Source organism: Lycorma delicatula, chromosome 8 (genome assembly GCF_047948215.1).
Source record: "Lycorma delicatula isolate Av1 chromosome 8, ASM4794821v1, whole genome shotgun sequence".
Taxonomy (NCBI): domain Eukaryota; kingdom Metazoa; phylum Arthropoda; class Insecta; order Hemiptera; family Fulgoridae; genus Lycorma; species Lycorma delicatula.
The window spans coordinates 140,190,047-140,216,906 of record NC_134462.1 but is presented as its reverse complement, the minus strand read 5'-3'; the positions used below and the strand labels follow the sequence as shown (position 1 = coordinate 140,216,906).

Sequence of the window (26,860 nt, the reverse complement as noted above, 5' to 3'; positions counted from 1 at the left end):
ACTTATAATAATATTATAAAATATTTATATATTTCAATAAACTCCATAACAAAAAAAGAGAATATTTTTTTAGTATCATGGACCGGGATTAAAATTCCTTTGTATTTTTCACATTCTTCTTAACAATAAGTCACAATAAAAATATTATGTCACTGGTGACATTGCTGTGATCTCAAAGCCATGTGGTAAGTTTTGTTTCAGTTTATTATGGTGCTACTGTGAGGACAGTATTAAACCGTAAATATTTGCCCTCAACATGAGACATTTTTCCTAACACTGGCTTTTCAGAAATAGCTTGGAATTTCATTATTTTCTTAATAATGGTTTGGCTTGGATTTAGTATCCCTATTAATACTCAGTTTAGTGAAAAATTTCATAAAGTGGATGTTGTACAACAAAAGATTGGCAAAAATTTTAAGTTTTTTCAACAAAATTAAAAAAATAGATTCACATTTTTATAAGTGGAAATCAAGTTACAGAAAATCATTTTGCCATATGCAATTTCACTCACTAATAAAAGAGATACAAAATAGCTCTGAAATTTTTTCTAAATTACAGTACTGTTATTTTTTCATGTAATGAAAAAAAATTCAATGTATTAAAATCAATAGTATTATAGGCAAGTAGAAAAAAATATATAGTTAGATAAAATATACAGATTACAAAAAGCAGCTTATGCAGCTTAAAAAAAAAAAGATTTGGTATCATTTTTGTTTTTTTGTTTTGGATGATAATGCCATATAAGCTTGAAGCTTACGCATGGGATTTGAAAATGGAATTTTGTAGCATATGAAAATGCTATACCTGACTGGGATTTGAACTCAGGACTTCCATATGAAAGGTCATGACACTACTGCTCTGCCACAGAAATCGGCAACAATTTCTTTTATCAAATAATTTTCTTTCTTATTACAGTAAAAGTGTTGAATAATTAAAAAGAACATCAAAAATATTTTAAATAATTTATTTAAATTAATAACAATAATGATGATAAAATTATCATGGTCAAATATATAACATTACAATTATAATAACTACAAAAAATAATAATAATCATAATTTTAATGAATGAGTAAATGAATATAGATTAATGAATAAATGATTCATTTTAGATGTAATTTTATTATACAAGGGAAATAAAATTACAATTTATAAATAAATTGTTTTTCTAATATGGAAAATCTTACAACTAGTTTAAAATAACATACAGTGATGATAATGGAATAAATTTTTTTTTATACAGCATTCTAAAAATAAATTGATTTTAATTAATATATAAAAGGATAGATAATAATAAAATTTAATAAAAATAAAATTAATATATTTGTTTATATTAAATAATTAAAATAAAATAATACAGTTATATATCAACAAATATTTATTTTTATAAACAATTTGTAATGGATTTTAAAATCTACAATAAAATATAATTAATTAATTAATAACTTTGGCAGAAGAAAAGGCACACACATTTGCAATAAATAATGAACAGGTTTACAATATTAAAACTATTGTATTTGTTAATATATTATGCAATAAAAATAAAAGTAACATGACTATCGTTTCCAAAAAGCAAAAGCTTTTTGAAAGTTGTCACTTTTTTCGAGTATATGAGCGTCTTTTTGTAGTGTTGGACTTTTTTCTTTTTGGAAATTCCTTTCTGGTGTATATAAATGAGTTTTTATGCTGCTTGTGGTCTGCGGTTTATTAGCTGTTGAAGATAAAACATCAAATTGATTAATATTTTTCTTTAAGGAACTGTCACCATCAACAAAACTATTTTTAAGGAACGGGCTAGAGCGTACAAGGTTAGATCTGGTACTATTTTTATTACTATCGTTACTAGTACTACTTATGCTATTGTTACTATTAAGACTAATTTTAGTCGAGTTACTGTTAGCTTTACTAATGTTACTGATATCAGTATTGTAAATTTTTAGTCTCTCATTAAAATCATTATGTTTATTAGATGAAATCGTGTTAATACTATTATTAGTATTATTGTCATAACAAACTTCATTCTCTTCGGTTATTGAAAAAGTACTACTAATTATTTGAGGTGTAACACCCGAGTAATGCGATGAACAATCGCTGAAACCACTGTCACTACGTTCACTGCACATTCGTATTCTACTTTGTTTTGTAGCATCATCGGTTGTATTTGTACACTGTGCCTGGTCATCAGACAGGGTTAAACTTGACATGCGTGAACGTGGAGAGGATGATGCTCCGCTTAAACTTGGTCTTGGGCTGCTCGAATTACGACGGCTGGCAGCTGATAACGTTGCCATACGTCCAAGGGCTCTGATTGCATTTCCGGTTTTCTGTTAGTCCACATAATACAGATGCAAAAGAAAACATAACACACAAACATAACATGTTAGTTAAAATTCAAGCAAACATTCACGAATAAAAACAAAAAATAAAATTAAAAAAAATACTTTTAATTCTGCAAAAAAAAAGTAATAATTATTAAAGCAAAACAAATTCATTTTATTACTGCTTAAAAAAATTATTAAAATAAACTAAATGTGTCATAAAGAATTAAAAAAAATATGTACGTACTATTATCTAAAATAGAAAACAAAAAATTAAAATGTTAACATGAGGTTTGGTGGTCAAAACTCATACCTAATTCATGCTTAACAAGAAAGCAGCTTTAATAAGAATCATAATGCCTCCATTAAAACCATTTAATGAGGCTTCCTTAAATGTTAAAAGAATATATAAACATACAAAATGTACAATACACAATAGTTTTCTACATGAAAAAAATATTAGGAAATATTATTATTATTAATTTAATAAAGAACTAATTTGATAAAAAAACTTTGAATATAATAATGCCATTAGTGAACAATGCAAAAATAATTTATCACTAAGTGCCATTAGAGATGAATGCATAAAAAATATTTACACAACCTGTAATATATAGTAAGCTCTGTTGATGAAGGATAGCATAAACTCTACAGTACCAGCATATAATCAGACAAAATCTTCCAACACGGTGACAGAAAATATGTTTAATTTTGATATACATGACATACCATTTTTAAAATATTGAAACATTTTAAAAATTTATTGTTGCGCACTGTTTTTAAGTTGAATGTTATGCAAATTTTGTCTGGGTCTGAACTACCTGTAACTCAAGTTAAGCTTCTTTAGTGACTATTGTTGAAAAGGCTGAGTGTTTTGGGGCTGATCGATATGTTACTGTGTTTGAAATGATTTTTGAAAATTCTTTTTGTTTATATGTTCTAGAAGTGTGTATGATTCAAATCATTTGTTTAAAATGTTTTTTTTTGTGTGATTTGTGCAATTGTATATATTTTCAGTCCTGAAGTATTGTAGTTTACATTCTTCCTTGTTTATAGTATGTAAGGTTTACTTGATTTGTTAATTGTTTGTGGATTCAGAGTCCACTTTTGCAAATTATCTTATTGAAACAACCTCAATAAAAATGTGAAAGTCTTACGCATAAGTAACAAAGGTTGCAAACTAGACATACTAAAGCGACTCAAAATAGAAAAAAACATAAAAAATGGAATCCTAAAGGAAGAACACAATTTAAATCACATGCACTCTTTAAGAACATGATAACCAAACAAGATTTTTCAATCATCAGAGACACATTCAACAGCCAACCACTGCAGAGATCAGGCTCCTAGCAGCAGTCTCTGTAAAAGTTTAATTTAGAGTAAAAGCTAACTTAGATGCAGGTGAATTATGTAACTTTTTCTGTAAAATAAAACTAAAACTGTAAAATAAGTATAACTTTTTCTGTAGTCAATTTATAAAAAATTATTAAATATGTTTGTAGATTAAATTTAGTACTGCAATCATAATTACTGAACAGCTGATCCAGTAGTACAAGTCAGTTAAATATGCCACATGGACTTGAAATATGGACTCTGTCTCAAGGATGAAATAATTAAATAAGTATAATGGGAAAATAAATACAAAAAGAAGAAACAAAAGACCAAACAAGATGAAAACTGAGGAGGAAGCTCCTCCCTACTTTTGCTTATATATATTTAAGTTGTAATTAGGAGACCATTTTCAGGACAAAGATATGCGGAGACTTTTTTTTATATTCATAACTGAATCTTTAATAATATAAAGAATGTAAGAAAATCTGTAATTATTGTTCAACAATTAGAGATAATATTTGACCTATTCCATAAAGATGCCATCTTAAATGTGTCAATAACGCTATTGATGATGTACAAGAAATATTTCTTAAGTAAAGTAACTAGATAAATTTTCAAATAGAAGAATACTTGATGAATGCAGTAGAACCTATTTTATGAAAGATACACAATCTTAATGATTCATAATTTTAAATAATTTCGGAATAACTCAATATTATACGAGGGGCAGTTGAAATCTACTTCAAACTGGAATGTATCACAAGAAAAAAACGTTGTTCAAAGTAATGTGCTGCCATCTTGTAGTTATATCCACTTTCTTTTAACATTCTAAAACTCATTTCAAATACCTTCGTTGACTCACACCTTCTTGTTTTCTGTCAGTCACCATTGTTATGGAGTCAAGCACGTTTGCTACATCAGTAAATTTAAAATAAAACCTGCAACGATTGAATTTTCAACTGGAGAAAAGCGAACACTAATGGCATTCATCATCTAAAACCCATTTACGGTTATGAAACTATTGATTGAAGTACTGTGAGTAAGCGAGCAATAAATTTTGTGGATTAGAAGCCGGTAAAGCAAGTATTGAAGATGAACCTCACAATGGTCGACTAGTTTCCATGACTTATGAAAAGCATCAAAAGGAGGTGAAGATACCTCCTTTTAGAACTTCTCGACCTGTGTAATGTTACACAATCCACAGAGCCGATGGTTCTGCAACACAATAATGCACACGTGTACAATCACCAAGGCTCTTGTGAAGTTGAAATATGAGCCTAGTTTTCACTTCTTTCTTCAAATAAAGAGGATATTCATTTCACTACAGACGATGAACTGAAGGATGCAATGAGGTTGCGATCAAGAAAAGATCGTCAACAGTCTTCAATGATAGAATGAGAAAACTTGTTCACGGTCGGGAGAAATGGTAACTTGTTCTAATGGTAACTACTTGAAGAAAAAGATGTAAGTTTTTTTTTTAGCAAATAAAATGTGCTTTTATGACATATTTGTTTCATTTGACTACCTCTTTTCATTTGTGAAATATGAGCAAGAGTGCATTTCACTTTAACTAACCCTCGCAGAATTATTGTCAGTAATTTATCAACCTGAATGAATTCTGATTTAAATACATTAATGAATATTATTTTATTAGTATGTTGTTACTATAGTAAGGTCATAAGTAAAAATTATATAATTTATAGTAAAAAAAATAAAATATTTCTGAATCATTGTATCAAATTCCCAAGATAATTTAAAAACAAGAGCAAACTCTACGGTGAAGAAAAAAGAACAGAATTTAAGAACATTACAATGATAAAACAAAATTTAAACACACAATTTTAAATATTGTACAAAAAGAAATTATAGCAAAGTTGTCATAATTTGTTCTTAATACTGTAATTTTTCAACGAAGGAGTTCCTTTATTTCTCGGTTACACTAATGCATAACTTTTATAATCTTTAAAATAATCAAAATTATTAAGTCATATTCTAATATATTTAATACTTGATTAATCTATTTTATCTATACAGAATTTTTTATAGCTATTAAAATTCAGTAAACATATAAACAAAGGAACTGAGAAAAATAAAAATAGCATTGCAGTAAAACTGAGTGCATCTGGCACATTATACATTACATGTATGGCATAAATCTGCTTAAGTAGACCTTTTAATCCATCCCAATAATTTGACTAGGAATTCTTTTAGCACACAATAGTCTAAATTTATTGGCAAAATCATAATAGTAACATAAGTTTGTCGGGGTGATAAAAGGTTTAAATGGAAATACGGGAGAGGGATAGAAAAAAGGAATATGGATGATTGCTGGGGCCAAAATAAATTAAGCTCAATACATTCTGTTAACGATTCTTAAATTATGAGTGATTTTCTGATTTAATTCACCAAATAAGAAAATATATACTAAATATTTACTTAAAATTCACATAAATTTGTATGTAAAAGAAGATCTTTATTATTTAATTTATCATAAAATTTTGCTAACAAATTAAAATGAATTTTATTTTAAAGATTTATAATTTAAAAAAAAAATAAGACATCCAAGAAATTGAAAAGTCTCTAGTAAGTGATGACCAAAAGTTGCATTCATTGTTGTGGAATATAGAGATGTAAGAATTAAAAAAGAGAAATGATAAGATAGTTGTGATATATATATAACAAAAATGTGGGTGATTAATTAGAGGATGGAGTCAGTTTTTTATGCGATACAAGATAAATTTCTGGAGACAATGTAGCAAGACATCTCTTAGAGATTAACAAGAAGTGAGATTATGAGATGCAAAATGAAACTTGAATTGTCTTTGTCTACCTTAGGTAAAATTGGAAGGAAACAGCTGCAGTGAGCAAAAGGATAAATTCCAATAGGCTCCCAAAACAACTATAGGACAAATAAAGAAAAATGAGGGAGGCCTTACCATACTTGGAACAATGACATAATTAAAATATTATATGGAAATATGGGTACTTATAAAAAGTTTATACTTCTACATGGAAATGAGGCCCAGATCAAACATTATTGTCATGATTTTCAGTAATAGAATGTAGAATTCATAAAATAATCAGTGATGCTGTAGAATCTATAATCAAGGTATAAGGTAAGTAAAAAAGATTTAAAAACGAAAAAAATTTGTAATATGAAGTTATTTTGTAAAGTTACATTATAATCATACAAATATTTATTATTTTGAATAGAGTAACCTGGAAAACAATATAAACACTTTAGGCTTCAATACTAACATTTGTTTTATCTATTGTGTAGCTTAAAAGAATTATCAATGCCATTATTGTGTTAATAGGTGTCCCAAAAGTAATGCAGGATATAAATTTACATAATGAACCTTTATGCATGGATTTGGTAAAGTTAAAACATACTTTGAAAGAGTAAATACTCTGATTAAATAAAGAAAATAATATCCAGCATACGTCTCATATGCTGGATATGAGACTAATCTCCATATCTCATAATAATGTCTCAGAATAATCTCCATGTCTCATAATAATGTCTCAGAATAATCTCCATGTCTCATATGACACTCATATAATCTTTGACAAAATTTGCAATCACAGTTTTGTAGACTTGTGGCTCAACTGTTGCGAAAACATGTCAGATTTCTTCTTTAAGTTCAGGAATAGTTGGTATGCGTTTGGTGTAAACCTCCGACTTTACAAATCCCCAAAAATAAAAGTCACATGGTGTACAATCAGATTACCTTGGTGACCAATTGTGATCATTGTCGTGTGAAATCAGCCACTCATGAAATTTCTGGTGTAAACAGCTCAATGGTTTCGCATGATGCATCCTGCTGGAAGAATATCTCATCAACATCAAAACAAAAATTCACGGCTTTCAACTGAAGCCACAAAAATGCTAATATCATCTCCTGATAACGTACAACTAACACGCTAATACCCAGAATGCAATTAATATAACATGTGCTACAGACAGCATTGCCTACACAAAGGAAAAAGAATGGAGCGCAATTTAAATCCTGTGCTAGTTTTGAGACACCCACATATACATACCACTTTATAAATTCTAAATAATAGAGCCCAGTAATAAACAGAAAAAAATACCTTGATGATTGTGTGAAATCTTAACTATTAGAATTTAGTTATTTACTATTTTGAAAACAAATATTTTAATTCTCAACACGCAATAGTAAATTTTAAGCAATTGGTACAGATATAGAGAGATATTACTTTTACAAAAAATTAGTTTATTATTAATTAGACATACAACAAATTAAAAAAGCATTCAAAAAACAAAACACAATAAAACAGATTAATCTTACAAATATTAAATAAATTCATATTTACCTGCCACTTTCGCCGGATGATAAATTTCTTTAATTTATCAGTACTTATTTTAACACAACTCATATCAGTATCACACTGAGATAGCCACTTATGTTGCAGACATTGACTAGCACTCATTCTTTTCCTAATTGAAAAAAAATATATAAATATATATATATATATAATAATGAATAAAATAAAATAATTAAGCAAGCAATGATTTTAATGCAAAATATGCCCCTTGCTGATGGATCAAAATGTTTTTTTTTTTAAATTTAAGCTACAATCTATTTTATTTATTTGACTGAGTAAAGAATACAACTTCAATATTATTCATAAAAATGTACTAGTTATTCTAAGATATCCTGTAACAGTTGACATAATTATTTTTCTAATGAATAATCAAACAACTGAACGTAATATTTAGGATCAGACTTTTTATTATTTCTCCAAAATAAAAACTTCAACAAAAGTCAGATCTAGCCTCCAGGAGGTGCGCCTGGATATATCCAGGATAAATTCGTACAGTAAAATAATTCTTAACAAAGTTCACAACTTCATCTATCAAGTCATACCCTACTCACTAGATCACATGTGGCATTGAAGCTGTAAGTTAGGACCTAGTCCTACCACAGGTTACTGTGGTTCCACCACAGTCAACCATGAAAGGTCTTTTAAGGAATACTCCACTGGCTGAAGCAAAGAAAACAAGAGTTCAGAGAAGGCAGTACTCAGATATGTTGAGCTGCCACTTAGAAGATAACATGTGATTGGATACTAAAATCGTACACACAAGCAAGAACAATAAAAACTCTAAAATCAAAATGAAGCAAATCACCTACACACACAATATAAACTCACTCATGCAGACTGGTGAACTAAAAGTAATAATTGACCTAATTGACCAACATAAAATTTTCATCATGGGAATGCAGGAAATAAAAACACTGACCAGGATGCCATGTAATCTCAAGGATATAGGCTTTACAAAGGTATATCTGGTAAGAGAGTATGGAAAAGTGACCCAGAGTTTGAAAGGGGCTTTTTGGTTGATCTTAAAATATTAAACTCCATGCAAGAATTCAAGTCACAATCCCCAAGAATCTCAACACTTGCCCTAAAAATATCTAATAAAATCTATACCAGACCCCCATACCCCCACTAATAATAAAAACAAATTTCCAAAAGACCATTAAAAAAACATAAAAGTTCTGTGAACTACTTGACCAGACCATAAAACCACGTTACACAACTAATTGAAGACTTCAAAGCTCAACTAAACAGAGAAAGAAGATATGCGACATCATTGGAAAATGGCCCGCCCAAAAGAGAACAATTGAAAACAGACACTGGCTCATCAATCTCTGTAGAAACCACAACCTAATCTCAAAATCCTCATAATTCAAGAGGAAACCTCAAAAACTCAAGACCTGAAACCACCCCAACTATACTAAAGGGGGATGGTAAGTACATCATGTCTTCATCACCACGAGATCTACAACATAAATGTCCTCCAAGAAGTAGACACAGTCTCAAATCAATACATAGTCGAAATTAAAATTAAATTCACTCCTCAATGGAAGCAACAAAATCAAGCCCCTAAAACTAAAAGAAAAGTAGACCCTACCTAATTAATCAAGAATAAAAATTACCAAAAAGCAATTGAAAAAATAACAATCACGGATAAATTTGAAGACCTATTCAACAAACTTAAACAAATGACAGAAGAATTGGTCCCAATAAAACCCCATAAATAAAATCAATGGTGGAACAAAGAATGCAACAAAACAGTGGAAAAGAGACATCAAGCATGTCTATCACACACCAGTCCCAAAAATCAAAACTCTAAAACAAAGAAAGAAACCAGCTGAATCCTAAGGAAAATAAAAAGACTACACCATAAGACACAGTGAAATCAATAGAAGTCAACAAAACGCAGTCGAGAAACTACCACAAAATCTTCAAAAAACAACTACAAAAATATGAATCCCCAACCCTATTAGTGAAGGATAAAAACCATAATCTGGTTTACAACAATAAAGACAGTGCAGAAATCCTAGGTAAATATTTCAACAAACTCCTAAATTGCGAAGAACCAACAGAACTAAACTTCGACCCCAATAACACCACCACCAGAAAACATCAACATCCCTACAATAAAAAAAGTCTACCAAGCACTAGGTGAGATAAAGAATTACAAAGTAGCGAGTGAAGATCAAACCTTTGTAGGGATCTGAAAACATGCAGGAAGACCAGGAAAAATTACCCTTGAACAGCTTGTCAACAACTGGATCTAAGAAGAACTACCAGAACACTGGATGACAGCCTTCATCCAGCCACTATACAAAAAAGCGGACAAAACAAACCCTAACAACTACAGGGGATTCTCACTCCTAGACAAAACATACAAAATTCTTTAAAGAATCATCCTCTACAGGATCGGCTTACAACTCGAGAAAGAATTAGGAAAATTCCAAGGAGGTTTCAAACCCTGAGGAGCTGTCCCCAGACCAGATCATGAATTTCGAACTAATAATGGACTACAATAGAAAGAGAAGCAAAGACACGGTGACAACGTTTGTAGACTTCAAGAAAGCTTACAATTGCATCCACAAAGAATCCCCACTAAAAATTCTAAGACACCTCAGACTACATTCCAAGTTAATAAACATGATTAAACTGACTCACAAACGCTAAATCAAAAGTGAAATTCAGAGGTGAACTCTCAGAACCATTTGAGATCAAAACAGGACTGTGCCAAGGCAATGGAATTTCACTGCTACTATTCAACTGTGCTCTGGAAATGATAATCAGGGAATAGCTCAAAAAGTGGTACCCAAAACTAAAAATAGTGCAAAGAATCAAAACAAACTGCTTTGGTTTCGCTGACAATTTGGCACTACTAGCAAGCAACATCAATGAGACTAAAACAAAGATATTAAAACTTCAAAACGTTGCAAATAAAATTGGCCTCAAAATATCAAAAAGATGGAAATTATGTGCCAAAAACCAACACAATTAAAAGAAGTAAACATAAATGGTAATAAAATGAAAATAGTAAACCAATTGTAATACCTAGGAAAAATAATAACAAACAACCTAAATGAAAAACGTCAATCCAAACAGCAACAAACCAACTAGCTAAAGGACAAAAATTAACCTGGTACACCTACATTAGAAAATGTCTCCTCATAAACACAAAAATAAGACACTACAACACAGTTATAACACTGGAAGCCACATATGCAGCAAAAACACTCTTCCACTTTAACAAACACTCAATGATTGACAGACTCTAGAATATCAAAAGACGAATTGGAAGAACCTACATCAACAAAAAGAATGAAAAATGGGCAGTAGTGTGGATCTTGCCTAACAAAATCGTGCACAAACTGTTAGAACCTATCGCTGATACCATACATAAGACTAGGATTCTTTGGACACATCATGAGGATACAAGATTTGAAACTTCAGAAGCAGCTGGTACAATACACTCTCAACTCGAAAAACACCAAGAGAGGATGCAGATGGATCAGAGAAATAAGAGAGGGCCTGAATGAAATTGGTCTTACACCAGAAGACATGACAGACAAGATAAAATTAAACAAAAAAAGTCAAGGACATAAACACCCACAAGAAAGAAACTCATAATATGAACATAATCAACATTTTCATCATAAGATGAAAAAAAAAAAATCAAAAAATTTAACTGATTTAATGGAAAACACAAATTAATTTATTCTCCATCCAATTTCTAACTTGTTATTTTTTTAACAATGTATTTATCTGAAATGTATAACTGATGACATCGTGTACTTTAACCAGTATGAGATAGTAATAGTCAGGTAATCATGAGATAGTTCATATCAGATGTGATCTTGTCCAAACTTCATTTAATCATTCCTAATAGACAGTCATAAATTGAAACAAAAAGTGTTAAAGTTCATTCATTCTAATTTTAATCTAGGCCTGACATATCCCAATATTTAATAGAATAGATTTTTGACTATTATGGTAGAGAATATAACCAATTTAAACAAAGAGTTTTATTATGAAAAACAAAAGTTTAATTATATTTAGGTAATGACAACAGTTTTTTTTTTTTTTTTATAAAACTCATTACATAGGTTTTATCAGTTTTGTAAAACTGATAAAATAGACAAATAAGTCATTCATTTTATTAATACATTTGAAAAAAGTTAATGAATTTGGAATATTACAATATTATTCAAAATGTTGCCTTATAATAACTCTGGTATTAAATGCAGTAAACACATACAGATGATTTTAAATAAAATCCATAAAAAAATTTTAAGCTTAGGAAAATACTTCATATTTTCCCATGCTCAACACAATGATATTTTAACAAATAGATGAACCCTTCACACCTTTTCAAAAGTTATCAATGATGAATCACTTTCTAAATCTCTAATTCCAAGGCCAGATCAGTTTAAGTGAATGATCAACAAATCACTTTACTTTCCTGGTTGTCATATAATATAACAGAATAGTGCTGTTATCAGTAAAAAAAATTTACTCTTCTAGATTTTTATATATTTCAATGATTTGAGGTCCTATAAGTCTAAAACACTACACATTGCATGTATGGATGTATGCAAATTGGGAAGTGCCATCTATTTTATATTTTTATCTAAGAAAATGTTAAATCTAAAATCATAAACTTATGTTAAATCAGGTTACGAATTAGAAGAAATGAATGATACCATCATTTGTAATTCATAATATTAAACAAATAATTTTTACCAAAGAAGTATAAGCAATAGTTTACATAAACAAAAAATAGAATTAAATATTTTAAAAAACCCATGACAACAAACCTTAAAAAATGTGAAATAAATAAATAATTGTATTTTTACCTTATAAATTCTCTGTGACATTGAGATATTGTTTTTAAGACAATAAAATATAAGATTTTACTGAACCGTCATGCATGGACTATGATGATAACAAAAGCTTATATATGCAGTCTACAGGTCATGCATGACGATCAATCAATATCTTAAATTTTATTGTCTTGAACACAACATCACAATGTCAACCGAGGATTATAAGGTAAAAATACAGTAATTTAATTATTGGAAGTTTTTTTAAGGATTTTCATCATGGATTTAAAAAAAATTTTAATTTTATTTTTTATTTATTACTTCTTAAAGATTAGTAGGCCTGAATCCAACAGTGGGATGTTTATATGCTGATGATGATGATGATGAAAGTTTAGTATACTTGACTAGCGCAAATTATTTAATAATTCACACAATAATTTAAACCTGCTGGAGTTAGAAAGTCTTAGAAACATTCAAAATCCTTTGAAGAAACATATCTACTGCAGCACCCCCTGGTGGCTTATAACCATAAAACTAATCTAAGAACCTGCTCAGAAGCGATACCTATGTAATGCAAAAAACTGCATCGAAATTGGTTCAGTAGTTTTTGAGGAAAATGGTAACACACATACAAACACATGGACACGCTTACACATACACAAACTCTTACCCCAAACGCATATACCATCTCCGTTATGATGGGTAAAAAACCATTATTATAAATAAATAAATAAAAATGTTTAAATTATGACTTAAAAACTTCACTGAAGTAAACCTAAGAAAAGTCCTTTTATTTCTAATTTTTATTTTATATACAGCCTAATTTCATCATGTAAGGCATAGTTAAAAGTATTTTAAAGTATTATACTTTTTACTAGTGTTAACCAAAGTTCAACACCAGCAGAAAATAACAGAAGATTTTATATTCATGAATATTTTATAACGGTCATTATACGCATTGCAGAATTTTAATATACTGAGCATATGTTGAAACTGACTTGTATGCATTATCATTCAGCTAGTTAAAACTCTGTAATTCAAAATGCAACTGGAAACAATTTACTTTTTCCAATTCATCTTACCTTTTGATTATGAAAAGATAAAAAATTTAATTAAAAGAATAAATTTAGATAAACAGAAGATAAAAATAGAATGAATCATAATTTCTACCTACAGTTATATTCGGCAACAGATTATGATTATATTAAGGTATAATGTTAATTCACTTACGTAATTCAAAATATTCAATCGAATCTAACTTCTAATGAAAAAGCAAATTAACTGAACAGTCACAATGAGCTGCTGACACTCCACGTAAGCGTGGGAAATACTGTTAAGATAAAGAAGTCATTAAGTGAAACCACTGATTGTCACTTCACAGGTAAAGATGTTGAAAAATTAGCAAATAGTTGTAGGTGACCTGCCATGAAATTCTAGCCATTATGAAAAATGGCAAAGCCCTTGAGAAAGTGAGGCATAGTGCCCCATTGCTTACTTCAATGATCTGAATACACTGTTGTGTATCAGCATGGAAGCTTGCAAAAGTTAAAATAATATTTAGCTCTACAAATAATACCTATTCTTTGTTCATCATGGCACTGATCTGTGTAATGAACATCTTTACTCAGAGAAAAAACAAACTCATGATTAGTACCTTTTGAACTCGGATGCTTTTCACGTGTCACAAAAAACAATAAATTAATGGCTTTTCTGCGAGAAATTATGAATTCATATAGGTTGCTTCCATTTGGTAAGAAAAATTAACTAATCGAACACAAAGTTTTCTAAGTTATTTCTGCTTAGTATGTTTTTACACTCAAATTTTGGGGAAAACATTGTCTCTTAAAAACACTGAGAAATTTCTTGAAAATTTGAAATATGATGGTAAAACTATGCTAAAATACCCAAAAAACAGTTTTTATTGTCTTCCTGTTAAGAGGGAAAAATATTAAGCTTCTTATTGAGGAGATTTTTGAATTAGTAAGTTTTGGTTACATGAGCCGATGTTACATAATAGAACATAGTGTTAAAATTAAATTATTCCAAATATAATCAATCAACTTTTTAATATTGAAAAATAATCAAAATGGATTTAATGTGATACATTAAATCCTTTTTTTTTTTCTAATTACTTCTCCTTGGGGCCAGACCGCTTTGAATATGAACACCCCCCACCCCCTACCAAGGAAAAATCAGCAGGAATTTACCCCTATATTTCTGCCATCTTTGTGTGGATAATTCTGACAGACATCTTCAACATAACCCACCGGGTTGGTCTAGTGGTGAACGCGTCTTCCCAAATCAACTGATTTGGAAGTCGAGAGTTCCAGCGTTCAAGTCCTAGTAAAGCCAGTTATTTTTACGCGGACTTGAATACTAGATCGTGGATATCGGTGTTCTTTGGTGGTTGGGTTTCAATTAACCACACATCTCAGAAATGGTCGAACTGAGAATGTACAAGACCACACTTCATTCACACTCATACATATCATCCTCATTCATCCCCTGAAGTATTATCTGAACGGTAGTTACCGGAGGCTAAACAGGAAAAAGAAAAAAAAAGACATCTTCAACATAAATTGCCATGTCAATCTGCAGCTCTTTTTTCTTTTGTATTTTTTATAACCCTTGATTCATTGAATTTGTACCTTATTACGAAGTGAAATTTTAAAACAAGTAATAAAATAATAAAGAAAAGAAAGATTACCACAACTTCTTAGCTACTCCAGTGGCAGTATATCGCATGTTAAATGAGATGTAAGCATTGGCTCAATGAGCTACAAACAATAAAGTTCTGATAAATAAATAATTGACTGATAATGAACATATTTTTGGATGAAAAGAATCAGTCTATTTTTCAATACCCTCATAAATTAGTTATTTAAGTATAATTTGTTTATCGCTTATTAAATGATTCAGACTATGAGACTATAAGTGGATAGTTAAAATAGATATTTAACTTATTAACAACAAAAAATAAATAAAATGATAACACACTTACTCTTTCCTTTTAACTAAAAGTCCGCTAATAAAATCTTTTGCATCTTGTGAGATAGCATCAAATGCATCATCATCAAAATCAAAATCAGCTCTAGTTATATTTGCAAATGTTTCTGCATCATTGTCTCCCATGAATGGAGATAGCCCTGATAATCTGGAAAATTATAAAGTTGTAATTTTTAAAAAGAAATTAGCATTTTTAACTGTACAACACATGCATTACAAACTATTTTTCTAGAGTTTAATAAAGTAAAATCAATTTATTTTCTTTCAATTGCTGCAAAAGCTTATTAGTTTTTGGTCTCCATGCTGATCTACTCCACACTTAATTAAGTTTTACCTTTTTCATTTTTCTTTTGCAGAATAAGATGAGGATATACAGTAGGAATGCAAAAAGTGTTTCTTCCAAAAAATTTCCATTTGGTCACAAAACAAAAATGAAAAAAGTGCAAATTATGTTAAATAAACTAATAAACTAGTAAATATTTTTTTACGAACTTCTAGAAATTATTTAAATCTTGTTCATGACTGATAATTTGTTACATACTTTACTTAATAATGGCTGAATTTAAACCATAAATGTGATATGTTTGTACTGAACAGCATCCTTGCAAGCATAAGCACTACATTGCAATGTATGCACAATACGGAGGAGTAGAGAGGTACAGTGGTACCTCGGTATATGTCTGCTTTGGAATACGTCCTATTTAGATGTGAAATGTGTTCAGTATACAATTTCTGTTCGGTATACAACATAAATTTTTTGTGTGAATTTTGAGTCATTTTTAAATAATTATGTCAGAGGAAAAATTAAATAAATAAACAATTATATTCACAGTTGATGTATTATTAACTGACTGATCATACAAGTAAGGATATCATATAACAAAATATAACTGCAAAACAGGATGCATTAAAGTTTATTCCATTTGGTTTGTTAATTTAGAATCTATCATTAGCTTACATTTATATTTTGTAAATTATGTTAAATAAACTAGGGAATACTTTTTAAAAACTTCTAGAAATCGTTTAAATGCTGTTCATGACTGGTAATTTGTTACATATTTTGCTTAATAATGGCTGAATTTAAACCGTAAATGTGATATGATTGTACTGAACAGCATCCTAGCATGTATAAGTACTGCACTGCAACACATGCACAATATGGAGGAGTAGAGTGGAGTAACATACAGGACTGTAATCGGTCGATGTCAGTACAGCTGATGATATAGAAGTAAACAATATTTGCTCTTTAAATTTTTGTTAATTTTTTCCTGATTTTTATTTTTAAGTAAATTTTTTTATTTTTATTAATCATGGAATGTAAAACAGCAAATGAAAAGAAACACAAAACTAAAAAAATGGCTAAGATCATTATGGAACTGAAAAAATAGATTTTTGAAAAATATGAAGGTGACATGACTTAAGGAGGAGAGCCTTTGAAGGCTCTCCTCCTAATGGATAATGCCCCCACTCACCCACCAAGCTTGAAGGATTACATCTTGCCTGAGTTCGACCTCATTACTGTAAAGTTCCTTCCCCCTAATATGACTCCACTCATTCAGTCCGTGAATCAGAAGGTCATAATTTCAAGAAACTTTACACTAAAGCATTATTCCAGAGGTGCCTTCAAATGACCTCTGAGACAGAATTAACCCTGAGAGAGTTCTAGAAAGCTTATTTTAATATCGTAGATTCCTTATCGCACATTGACAGAGTTTGGCAGGAAGTTTCCCACAGAACAATGAACTGCACTTTGAAAAATTTGCGGCCACAAGCAGTAACTGAAAGGGACGTCGAATCTGTGCTCTCCATAGTGATGGATATTGTTTCTCTGGCCAGATCCATGGAACTGGATGTATGTGATGATGATGTGGAAGAATTAGTGGAGGGATGCAATGAAGAACTGACCACTGAGGAGTTACAGGAACTGGATAAGGATGAGTATTAGACTAGAATGGATAAACTCTCTTCAGATTCAGAAGAGGAAAAGGTGCAGGAAGCTTCTTCTACATTAATCAAAGAAATCCTTGCGAAATTGATGCACGTGAAAACTTTTTTCACAAAGATACCACCCCAACAAAGTTCAAACAAATCACAGTACTATCATTTGGAAATAGCAGACAATGTCACACTTTAGAAACATCCTAAGAAGAAGACAGAAACAAAATTCTTTGGATAGATTTTTCAAAAAAGTCAAACCCAGCTGAGCCTAGTGGAAAACAACAGAAGATGGAAAAAAACACCAGAATGTCAGGTTTTATTACAAGGGAACTTCTTCCACAGAATATAATATCATTTGTTCTTTCTGTATTTTAGTATTAAGCAGAATTTAAATTTAATCTATAATAAAATCTCATAATTTATTTATGTGTTTAAATAGCGTTTAAAATATTAACAACCCCATTATTGTAGTTATAATATCAATAGGCGGTTTTTTTTACATTAGAATGGATTAATAATTTTTACATTACTTCTTATAGGAAAAGTTGGTTTGGTATACGTTCTATTTGATATAAGTCCAAACATCAGGAATTTCAATGTCCAAACATTAAGGTCTTATACCGAGATATCACTGCATATGGTTTGCTGATGAAAATAATACACAGTACATTAAATACGACTAGTACTTTTATTATTATTTTTTAATAAAAATATAGAGTCCAAAAGAATGCTTAAAACCTCATTGAAAGCAATTTTCTTCTTCTTTTGAAATTAATCTATAGCATTCTCTCTTCCTTCATTTAACTCCTTAAATTTTCCTTGCCACCTCTCTTCACAACTGTTCATTCTTTGATTATTAATTTCCTCATATCTTGTAGGGTTCCTCATATCTTGTTAGATGTCCAACAAGGTGTCTTAAAATATCCTAAAATGCTTTGTTAGTTATAGCTAATGAAAGAGGTCACTCAGGTTTCAGCTACCCCGGTTAAATGAAATGTTGTACTGGAATTTTTAAGACATTAATTAAGGAACAGAATTAGTGATTTATTATGGTTTTTAGCCAGAAAAATAGAATAAAATAGGTTCCAGAATCATATCTGCAGTAATTTTTGGGAAATTTTGGGTGAAAATCAATAAATTAGGATAAAAAATCCTGTTGTTTATGTTTGACACACAACAACTTTGTTAAATGAGTAGTAAACACATAAAACTTTTAAGCAAAATTTGTAGAGAATTTAATTCTCAGTAAATAATTTCTAAACCTAATTTAGACTAAATCTAATTTTTACCATTATTTTCATAGGTAGAATAGGTTATGAAAGTCCCAGGAGAACTTTGTAGTAGCACACCAGTTATAGCATACCAACAAATAAGAAACTTTTAACTAATAAAATTAATAAATAATTAACTAAGCACAAATGAAAACATGATTTAACATAGAATACTGCTACTAATTTGATTAATCATTTTTGTTTATTCAGACTTTTGTCAGTAATTTTTAAGAAGATGCTTGATAAGGTGATCTGTAGTTGGTCAGTTGTTAGATGGCGCCACTGAAAGGCTATCGCTATAACTTAGCTAAAGATAAACTTGAATACCTAAACAGGATTTACTTTTTTAGAACATCTTGAATATCGCTTCTGCTAAGCTAATAAAGATAAACTATCACTTTAATAATAATAACAGAATCCATTGCTTGGCAAATAAAGTTAAACTTGATATCTGAATACCTTAATAGGATGTAAAATTATAAATATAATCTAACCAAACTTAACCTACGCTCGCTTCGCTTGCTAACCTTCACTAGTGAGCGTAGGTTAAGTTTGGTTAGATTATATTTAAAATCTCATTTTATTTTGTTATTTCTATATAGTGTTTCAGTGGTGCCATCTAACTGATAACCATAGTAACTAACTGACTAACTACAGATTATCTTATCGGTTGTGGGCATCTTCTTGAAAAGCACCTTTTTGTCTATTCATATAATTTAAATTTTCACTTACATTAAAACATTTTCAGATATGTCTAAATAACTGTATTTTGATAGCAAATGGACAGCACATTGATGAAATCCATTCTTAGTTACCTAAAAATCTTCTGATTTGAGTAAAAATCTGAACACTAACTAAATTTTGCTTAATATATTACAGAAAAAAATATGATGTGGACACCACATATTTCCTTGAACACCTATTAAATTAAATATATATATTTTTTTTAAATAAAAAGTACATAAAATTTTATTTCATTAATAACTTTTTCATTTTTTTTTTTTATTGTTTTGAATATTATTATTTATCGTAATTTTTTTTTAGAATTAGAGGTTAATGATTATTAATAAATCAATATATTTAAATTTAAAAAAAGGAGATGAAGTTTGATTTGAACCGATGTGCTTTGTAAGATCCAAATATTTCATTAATTAAAATTTTATTAGGCTACAACTCTGGAACCAATGAAAATAAGTACTACTTATGATCATTGAAAGCTCTCAATGAGTGCTTATTACTGCAGTTAAGAAAAAGTTCAAAATTCAAATTTTTTTGGATTTTGGGCCTTTTTGGACACTTTTGGTTCAGTCGATTGCAGTCAAAAGGGGAGGTGCACAACTAGATGTTACAACAGTTCTAAATCCAAAATTTCATCATCCTACGGCTAATCGTTTTTGAGTTATGCGAGGTACATTCGCACATACATACATACATACAGATGCCATGCCGAAACTAGTTAAAATGGATTCAGGGTTGGTCAATATGGATAGTTCCGTTGAAATCAGAAAACCAAAATTTTCACGATTACAATACTTCCTTTACTTTGTACAAGGAAGTAAAAAATTATTAAGTTATGACTAATAAATTCTTTGAATAATTGATCACTCTTGGTAAATTGGTCTAACAGATTTTTTTTACATTTTGTATTTTTATTTTTTATCTAACAGAAAACACAAACTCGTCTTACTTCTAGGAATTTCTACTAATTGCTATTTTCTTTTTACTGTATCTCCATCATTCCGACTTGGTGGTGAAGTAGCAGCATTCTGCCTTTCATCCAGAAGGTTTCTGGATTTCAATCCTGACTAGGATTGGTGTTTTTAAAATTCAATACACATGATAAAAGAGAGGGTGGTAACTAATATTTGATGTCTGAAGAGAATAAATAAATTATAAAGTTATCATCATTATTGTATAACTTACAGTACATAGCAAATAACTCCAAGAGACCACATATCAGATTCAATTCCTATAGGTTCATAATTTATTATTTCAGGTGGAATGAACTCAGGTGTTCCAAACAGTACTCTTAATGTTGTGTTGGGACATAACCTCTGCGCCAATCCAAAATCAATCACTTTGATTTGATGTGAAGTTCTTGTGTGGCACATAATATTCTCAGGCTGTAAAAAGTAGAACACATTAATTAAATTACAGGAGGAAACTACGACATTATCGGTTTTAAATGAAAACAAAAACACACTGGTGAATAATTTCAATTGTAGAACTTTAATAGTAATTTCATAGAAAATACAAAATAGTTCATTTTAAAATTTTTATATAAATAAAAATAATAATTTATAATAAAAATGATCTATTTAATAAAATGTATTTCAGTTAAATGGAGTGCTGAAACCTTAAAATTACTTTTAAAACAAATTCTTTGATAATTAAAATAGGTTTTGTAGTCTGAATTAAGTCAGATTTCTGAACGTGAATCAATATAACCTTTTTATAAGCACGCCCAGTTATCACAAAATGGATGTTATAATACAAATGCAGAAAAAAGTGCCAATAAAGAAAAATTGGACTTTAAAAACCTCCTTCAGTTCCAAAAGAAAATTATGGAATTCAAAAAACATTTATGCAGTGACACTTCAATTTGTAAGGAGTTTCCCTTTTTTTATCATATTCCAAATCCACAGACATATTTTTATAAAATAATAAAACTCATGACTTACATTCTAAGTAACTGGAAATATGCTTCCAGATCTTTTCAAAGCAATAATCTAATTTCATCCTTCAAAATCTTGAAAAAATATCTTGAAAGATTTTGGAAGTTTATTTTTCTAGAAATTTAGAAAGCAAGTCATGTTTTTTAATATTTTATAAAAATATAAACATAATTTTGTCATACTTATCTATGAATTTATTTACTGTAGTGTTAATTAAAGAGAAACTCTGTGCCCTTCATTAAAATTGTGTTGTAGAAATATCTCCCAACTCACTACTGCTGTTGGATCTACCCTTTTTTCTATAATACTACTAAAGTAACAAAAACAATAAAAAGGCATTTTAAATTGTTACTATTTGTTTTAATTTAACAGGATTTTTAAGTCTACTGCTAAGAAAATTTCTTAATTTTATATAATTTTACAACATAATAAAAGTATTACATAACGTAACCATTTTTTTTACTAATTTCTATTTATTCTGAAAAAATTTTTGGTCATCACTACTAACTTGGAAAAAAAATTCATTTTTTTGTCTACTTGGACAAAAAAATGAATTTAACTAAAAAAAGATCAATTCTTTAATACATTTATATTATACATATTTATTTATTATACATTTATACTTATACATATTAGTTTTAAGTAAAACTGCAGAAACAGTTAAAGAAAACCAAAAAAGTTCATGAAAAGATCTTATATAAGAAAGAAATAATATGACGTTCATTGAACTAAATTTGTTGAATATAAGAACTGGCACTGATTTATTTTATTGGCTTCACCCAACAGGTGTAAAAAAGACACTTTTTCCACAATTTTTATCTTTTTATCTAAACCCAGAGAGGAGTAAGTATGCTTGAACAGAATTCTCATTCTGTCAGCCACATTCAAAGCAAAAGGAGAGGTAAGTAAAGAAAGGCAATGATCTACACATAGAAGAACTGTTTCTGATCAGCAAGGTGACAATTGTCCTCTTTTTTAGGGAGGACAGTCCTTCTTTTGTAAGTTCTGTCCTCCCTTGCAAAGCATGCATCCTCCTACATGTCCTCCTTTTCGATACTTTTAAGACTAATCTGTAAATCTCTGTATTCAAGATTGAATGGTTATACTCTAGCTGCAGCACTCACCATAAAATTCAAGATGAAGAATATTTCTTGTTCAGATATTTCCAATATATTTCAAGATGATACATTAAAAAAAAATATTCATTCAATAGAAATGTACTCATTTAAACAATAATTAATAAGCATATAAGCATAATTACAATATAAAATGTTTTTATTATGCATTTATCATGTAGCATAATTAATTTCAGTCATTTCATAATTTCAATTAATTTCAGTCCTTTTCATAGGAAAAAGGTTGATCACCTTATGAGTTGGGTAGTTTACTGTCTCGCTTGACTAAAGAAGATTAAATAATATAGAATACAATACAGTAGAGAATTCCAGTTCTTGCTTTACTCGTGCTTTTCAGTCCTTCATCCGACTTTTCATTTTAAACTGAACTGCATTATTATTTATTTAGCTTAACAGCAGTAAATTCTCGGCAAATTTGTACAGTATGCTAACTTCTACAATCACCATTTCTATGCTAAAATCTTATTTGATCAAATTTGACTTGTTTGAAATAAAGACAGTCTACATCTTCAATACTTGCTGACTAATTAATCTATTTTCTAGGTAATTTCTATTGGATCTCCTAAAAAAAAGCTTCACACACAAGCATTAACACATTTTTACTCTTATATTATTCAGACTTTTATCTACTGAAAGTCTAACTACCAATAGTTTGTTTTACTTTTTCAGCAACAAAAGAACTACTAGACATTTCATTCTCAACTTTTATTCAGTTAGCTGTCAAATTTAACAAATTTTCTTGATGGTCTACAGAAAACTATAAAAACTTATGCTTTACTGCATAAATCATACAATTACTGTAAATTATAGTTTTTGTTTACTTATTTGCAATTTACAAATTAAGTGCTTACCTTAAGATCAAGATGAACAATATCATTTTGATGCATGTATTCAACACCCTCACAAATCTGTCTCATGAACAATATACAGTCTCGTTCAGTCAATGTGAAATCATCAGCAACCACCCTCTCGAATAATTCACCACCAGTAATACTGAAATTTTTTCAATAAAATAATTGTGAAAGAAGTAGCATCACCGAAAAAGGTTAAATTATTATTTACCATTTCAAAACTTCACTCTTAGAAGTATTATACTTTACACAAACCTTATTTTAAGTTGTACTTGAAAACTTGTGATATAATAGAAAACCTAATATATCAGTAGAATTACTGCACGGTAAATAGTATCATTACAAACAAAAAGTGTAGGACTACAATAATACTTTAAGAGAGCTATAACAATAATTTAAAAAAGTACACATAAAATACCATTTTCTATAAAAATATGAACTCCTACAGATTGAAATTTATATCAAATTGACAGTATGTAACACATTTTTTAATATACAATTTTATAATTAATTCAAATGGATATTAAATAGAGTAGAGCAAAAGAAAGAGCAAACCTAAAAAGAAATTATCGTACTACATCCATTTTGCTTATGATTGGTTCATGTTTGTGTACCTAACATGCTGATAACGATAAACATTTGGTTTGCAATGAGTTAATGGGTTGAGATGAAATATACTTTAAAAAATGTACCATTTTCTAGTATTAACACCAACACATCAACAGCTCACAATTTAATGAGATCAATGCAGGTGTTACAGGTAACCAGATTTATTTCTGAAAACAACCAAAAACTTATAAAAAAAAAACTATGCACAAAAAACTCTGTGACATAATTCAGTTTGAAGAAGTGGGTCGGAAAGACATGTCACATCTTAGCTTAAAGCATCTAGGCTAAGTTAATTCAGTAGTGAAAGTTATGGTAATAAATAAAATCTAGTGAAAGAAAAAAAATGTGTAAGCAAATAATTAAATTACAATGAATGTTAATTTTTCAAACATGGTACCGCTGATATGTTAAATGAATAAATTAACAATTAGTATAATCCACCTTACCAGCAAGTTGATATGTTCTCTAGATCTTTCAGCTTACTTGGAAGCCATCATCAGGAGTTAAAATTAATGCATTTAAAGTCAAAAGTTTTTAAATTTTAACTATGATTTCTTAAACTTTTGATTAAATGCATTAATTTTAATTCCTAATGATGACTTCCAAGTAAGCCAAAAGATCTAGAGAACATATCAACGTGCTGGTAAGGTGGTTTATACTAATTATTAATTTATAATGAATGTGTTGAAATTAATAGATTAGTATAGAACAGAAGGGAATAAAAATCAGCTCTAATTGATTGATGTTAAAAACTACTACAAGATAAGATAAAAGGCTATCAACCTAAGATAAATAAAACTCCATCCATATGGATTAAACCTAAGGAAATCCTACCTACAGGACAGGTTTTTATCTAAAGTTGTAAATTGGTTTTTAATATTTAAATAATAAACAATTCAAAGTTTTTAAAATCAACTACAATACAAATTTTATTACTTAAAAAAAAAAATTGTATTGTTTTTGTATACACTATTCTCCTAAATCTAACCTTACGTGATTAAATTTTTCTTTTCTTTTTGGTCAAAAAACATATTCGCATTAACATCACTCAGAACAAACAAAATACAGTATTACAAAAAAAAATATTTCAATAATTATTAATCGAATCCAGATGAACAGCCATAAGAAAGGATATTCGATAGCATCATCATATTGTTTCCTAGAATATCTTGAATGTTATAGCTCCTAATTTAAATTTACAATGCAATACCGCAAATACACCCAGTCTATAAGGATGTGGTGTATCGTTAGTTGGTAGCTGCACCAAACACAAACTGGTACATCAGAGGTGTTCATATGTAAGATTAGTAAGTATGTCCTATTCGTAAAAGGCAAATAATAACCTCTCTCCTCTCTACGGTTATTCTGTATTGAAGAGCTCCATGGCAACTTCCCATGACATAGATATCCACGGCAGATATCGCCATGACAATATCTTTGATGTATCAGAAATCAAAATTTATTATCTATTGTAGTAGTCCAGTCACCTTGCCACCTTCGTTGAAGAGTGTGTTTAATAGAATTAATAAAATCGATAGTTTTAGTAGTGAAAGCCGATTGGATACATGTACCTTTAGCAGCGGAATCTGCGTGCTCATTAACCGGCATTTACACATGGCTAGGGATCCAGCAAAAACTCACCTGTTTGTTGCAACGGTTCAACTCAGTAAATGGTTGAGTTGAATGTGGTTCAATATGATTGCCTAACAGAACGATTGACTTAAAAAAAGAAAAAGTAAGTAAAGACTTTCGCATGTATACTTGTGTACTATTTAAAGATAAAATAATGCAACATAAAAAAGGGCTTAATAAAATGAAGTGTATTTTCAAAACTAAGAGAAAATTGTTTTAACATTTTTCTGTAAAGAATCTAAAATAAATTCTCATTAGCAATTTCATTAAAATAGGGAATACAAATAGGGAATATTGAATTTTTAAAGAAAGAGAACATGTTACTCTATTGATCCTTAAAAATGTTCGGAGTTATTTATACTAGAAATCTAGAAAGTACCCCATCACATACTCTGAATGTGTAATTATAATCACATTTAAAAAAAAAAATTGAAAAAATATTTTGAATACTTACTATTCCATAACCATAATAACTTCTCTGTTGTTTTCATAGGCGGCAGTCAATTGCAACAACTTTGGATGCCTTAAACAATTCATTATATCAATTTCTTCTTGTACTTTTTGTCTGTCTTGTTTTTTAATGCATCTTACAAACTTAGCTGCCATATTACAACCAGCTTTATTATCCAAAACTTTATGGACAACACCGTAACGTCCTTTACCTAATTCTTCTAACACTTCAAATCTACTGACAAAATCATCACCAGGTTGAACTTCAACTGGATTGTTATTAATCAATTCATGTGATTCATCATCGCTGTTGCTATCTGTTAATAATAAAGAAGTTACTGTAATTTTTCAAAAGTTGGATTCACAAATCAATTTACAGATTTAAACAAACTATAATTTTAACAGCTTTAAGTGAAATTTTTTAATTTCACATAAATAAGTAAATCTTTTATTCTAATTAATACATAATAACAGATTACAT

At 29.3% G+C, this 26,860-nt stretch overlaps 1 protein-coding gene across 1 annotated transcript in view; it reads right to left on the bottom strand.

Moving 5' to 3' along the window:
- Positions 1 to 948: 948 nt before the first annotated feature.
- The window catches only part of Strn-Mlck (Stretchin-Mlck), a 599,211-nt gene continuing 573,299 nt past the window's right edge, over positions 949 to 26,860 (bottom strand). The window contains exons 42-47 of the mRNA XM_075373431.1: positions 26,384 to 26,696; positions 23,689 to 23,830; positions 20,950 to 21,149; positions 15,813 to 15,965; positions 7,989 to 8,112; positions 949 to 1,711 (exon numbers count right to left, since the gene is read on the bottom strand). Of these exons, the coding sequence (XP_075229546.1) occupies positions 1,682 to 1,711; positions 7,989 to 8,112; positions 15,813 to 15,965; positions 20,950 to 21,149; positions 23,689 to 23,830; positions 26,384 to 26,696 (962 nt within the window). The 3' untranslated portion in view covers positions 949 to 1,681. The remainder of the gene's footprint in view (positions 1,712 to 7,988; positions 8,113 to 15,812; positions 15,966 to 20,949; positions 21,150 to 23,688; positions 23,831 to 26,383; positions 26,697 to 26,860) is intronic.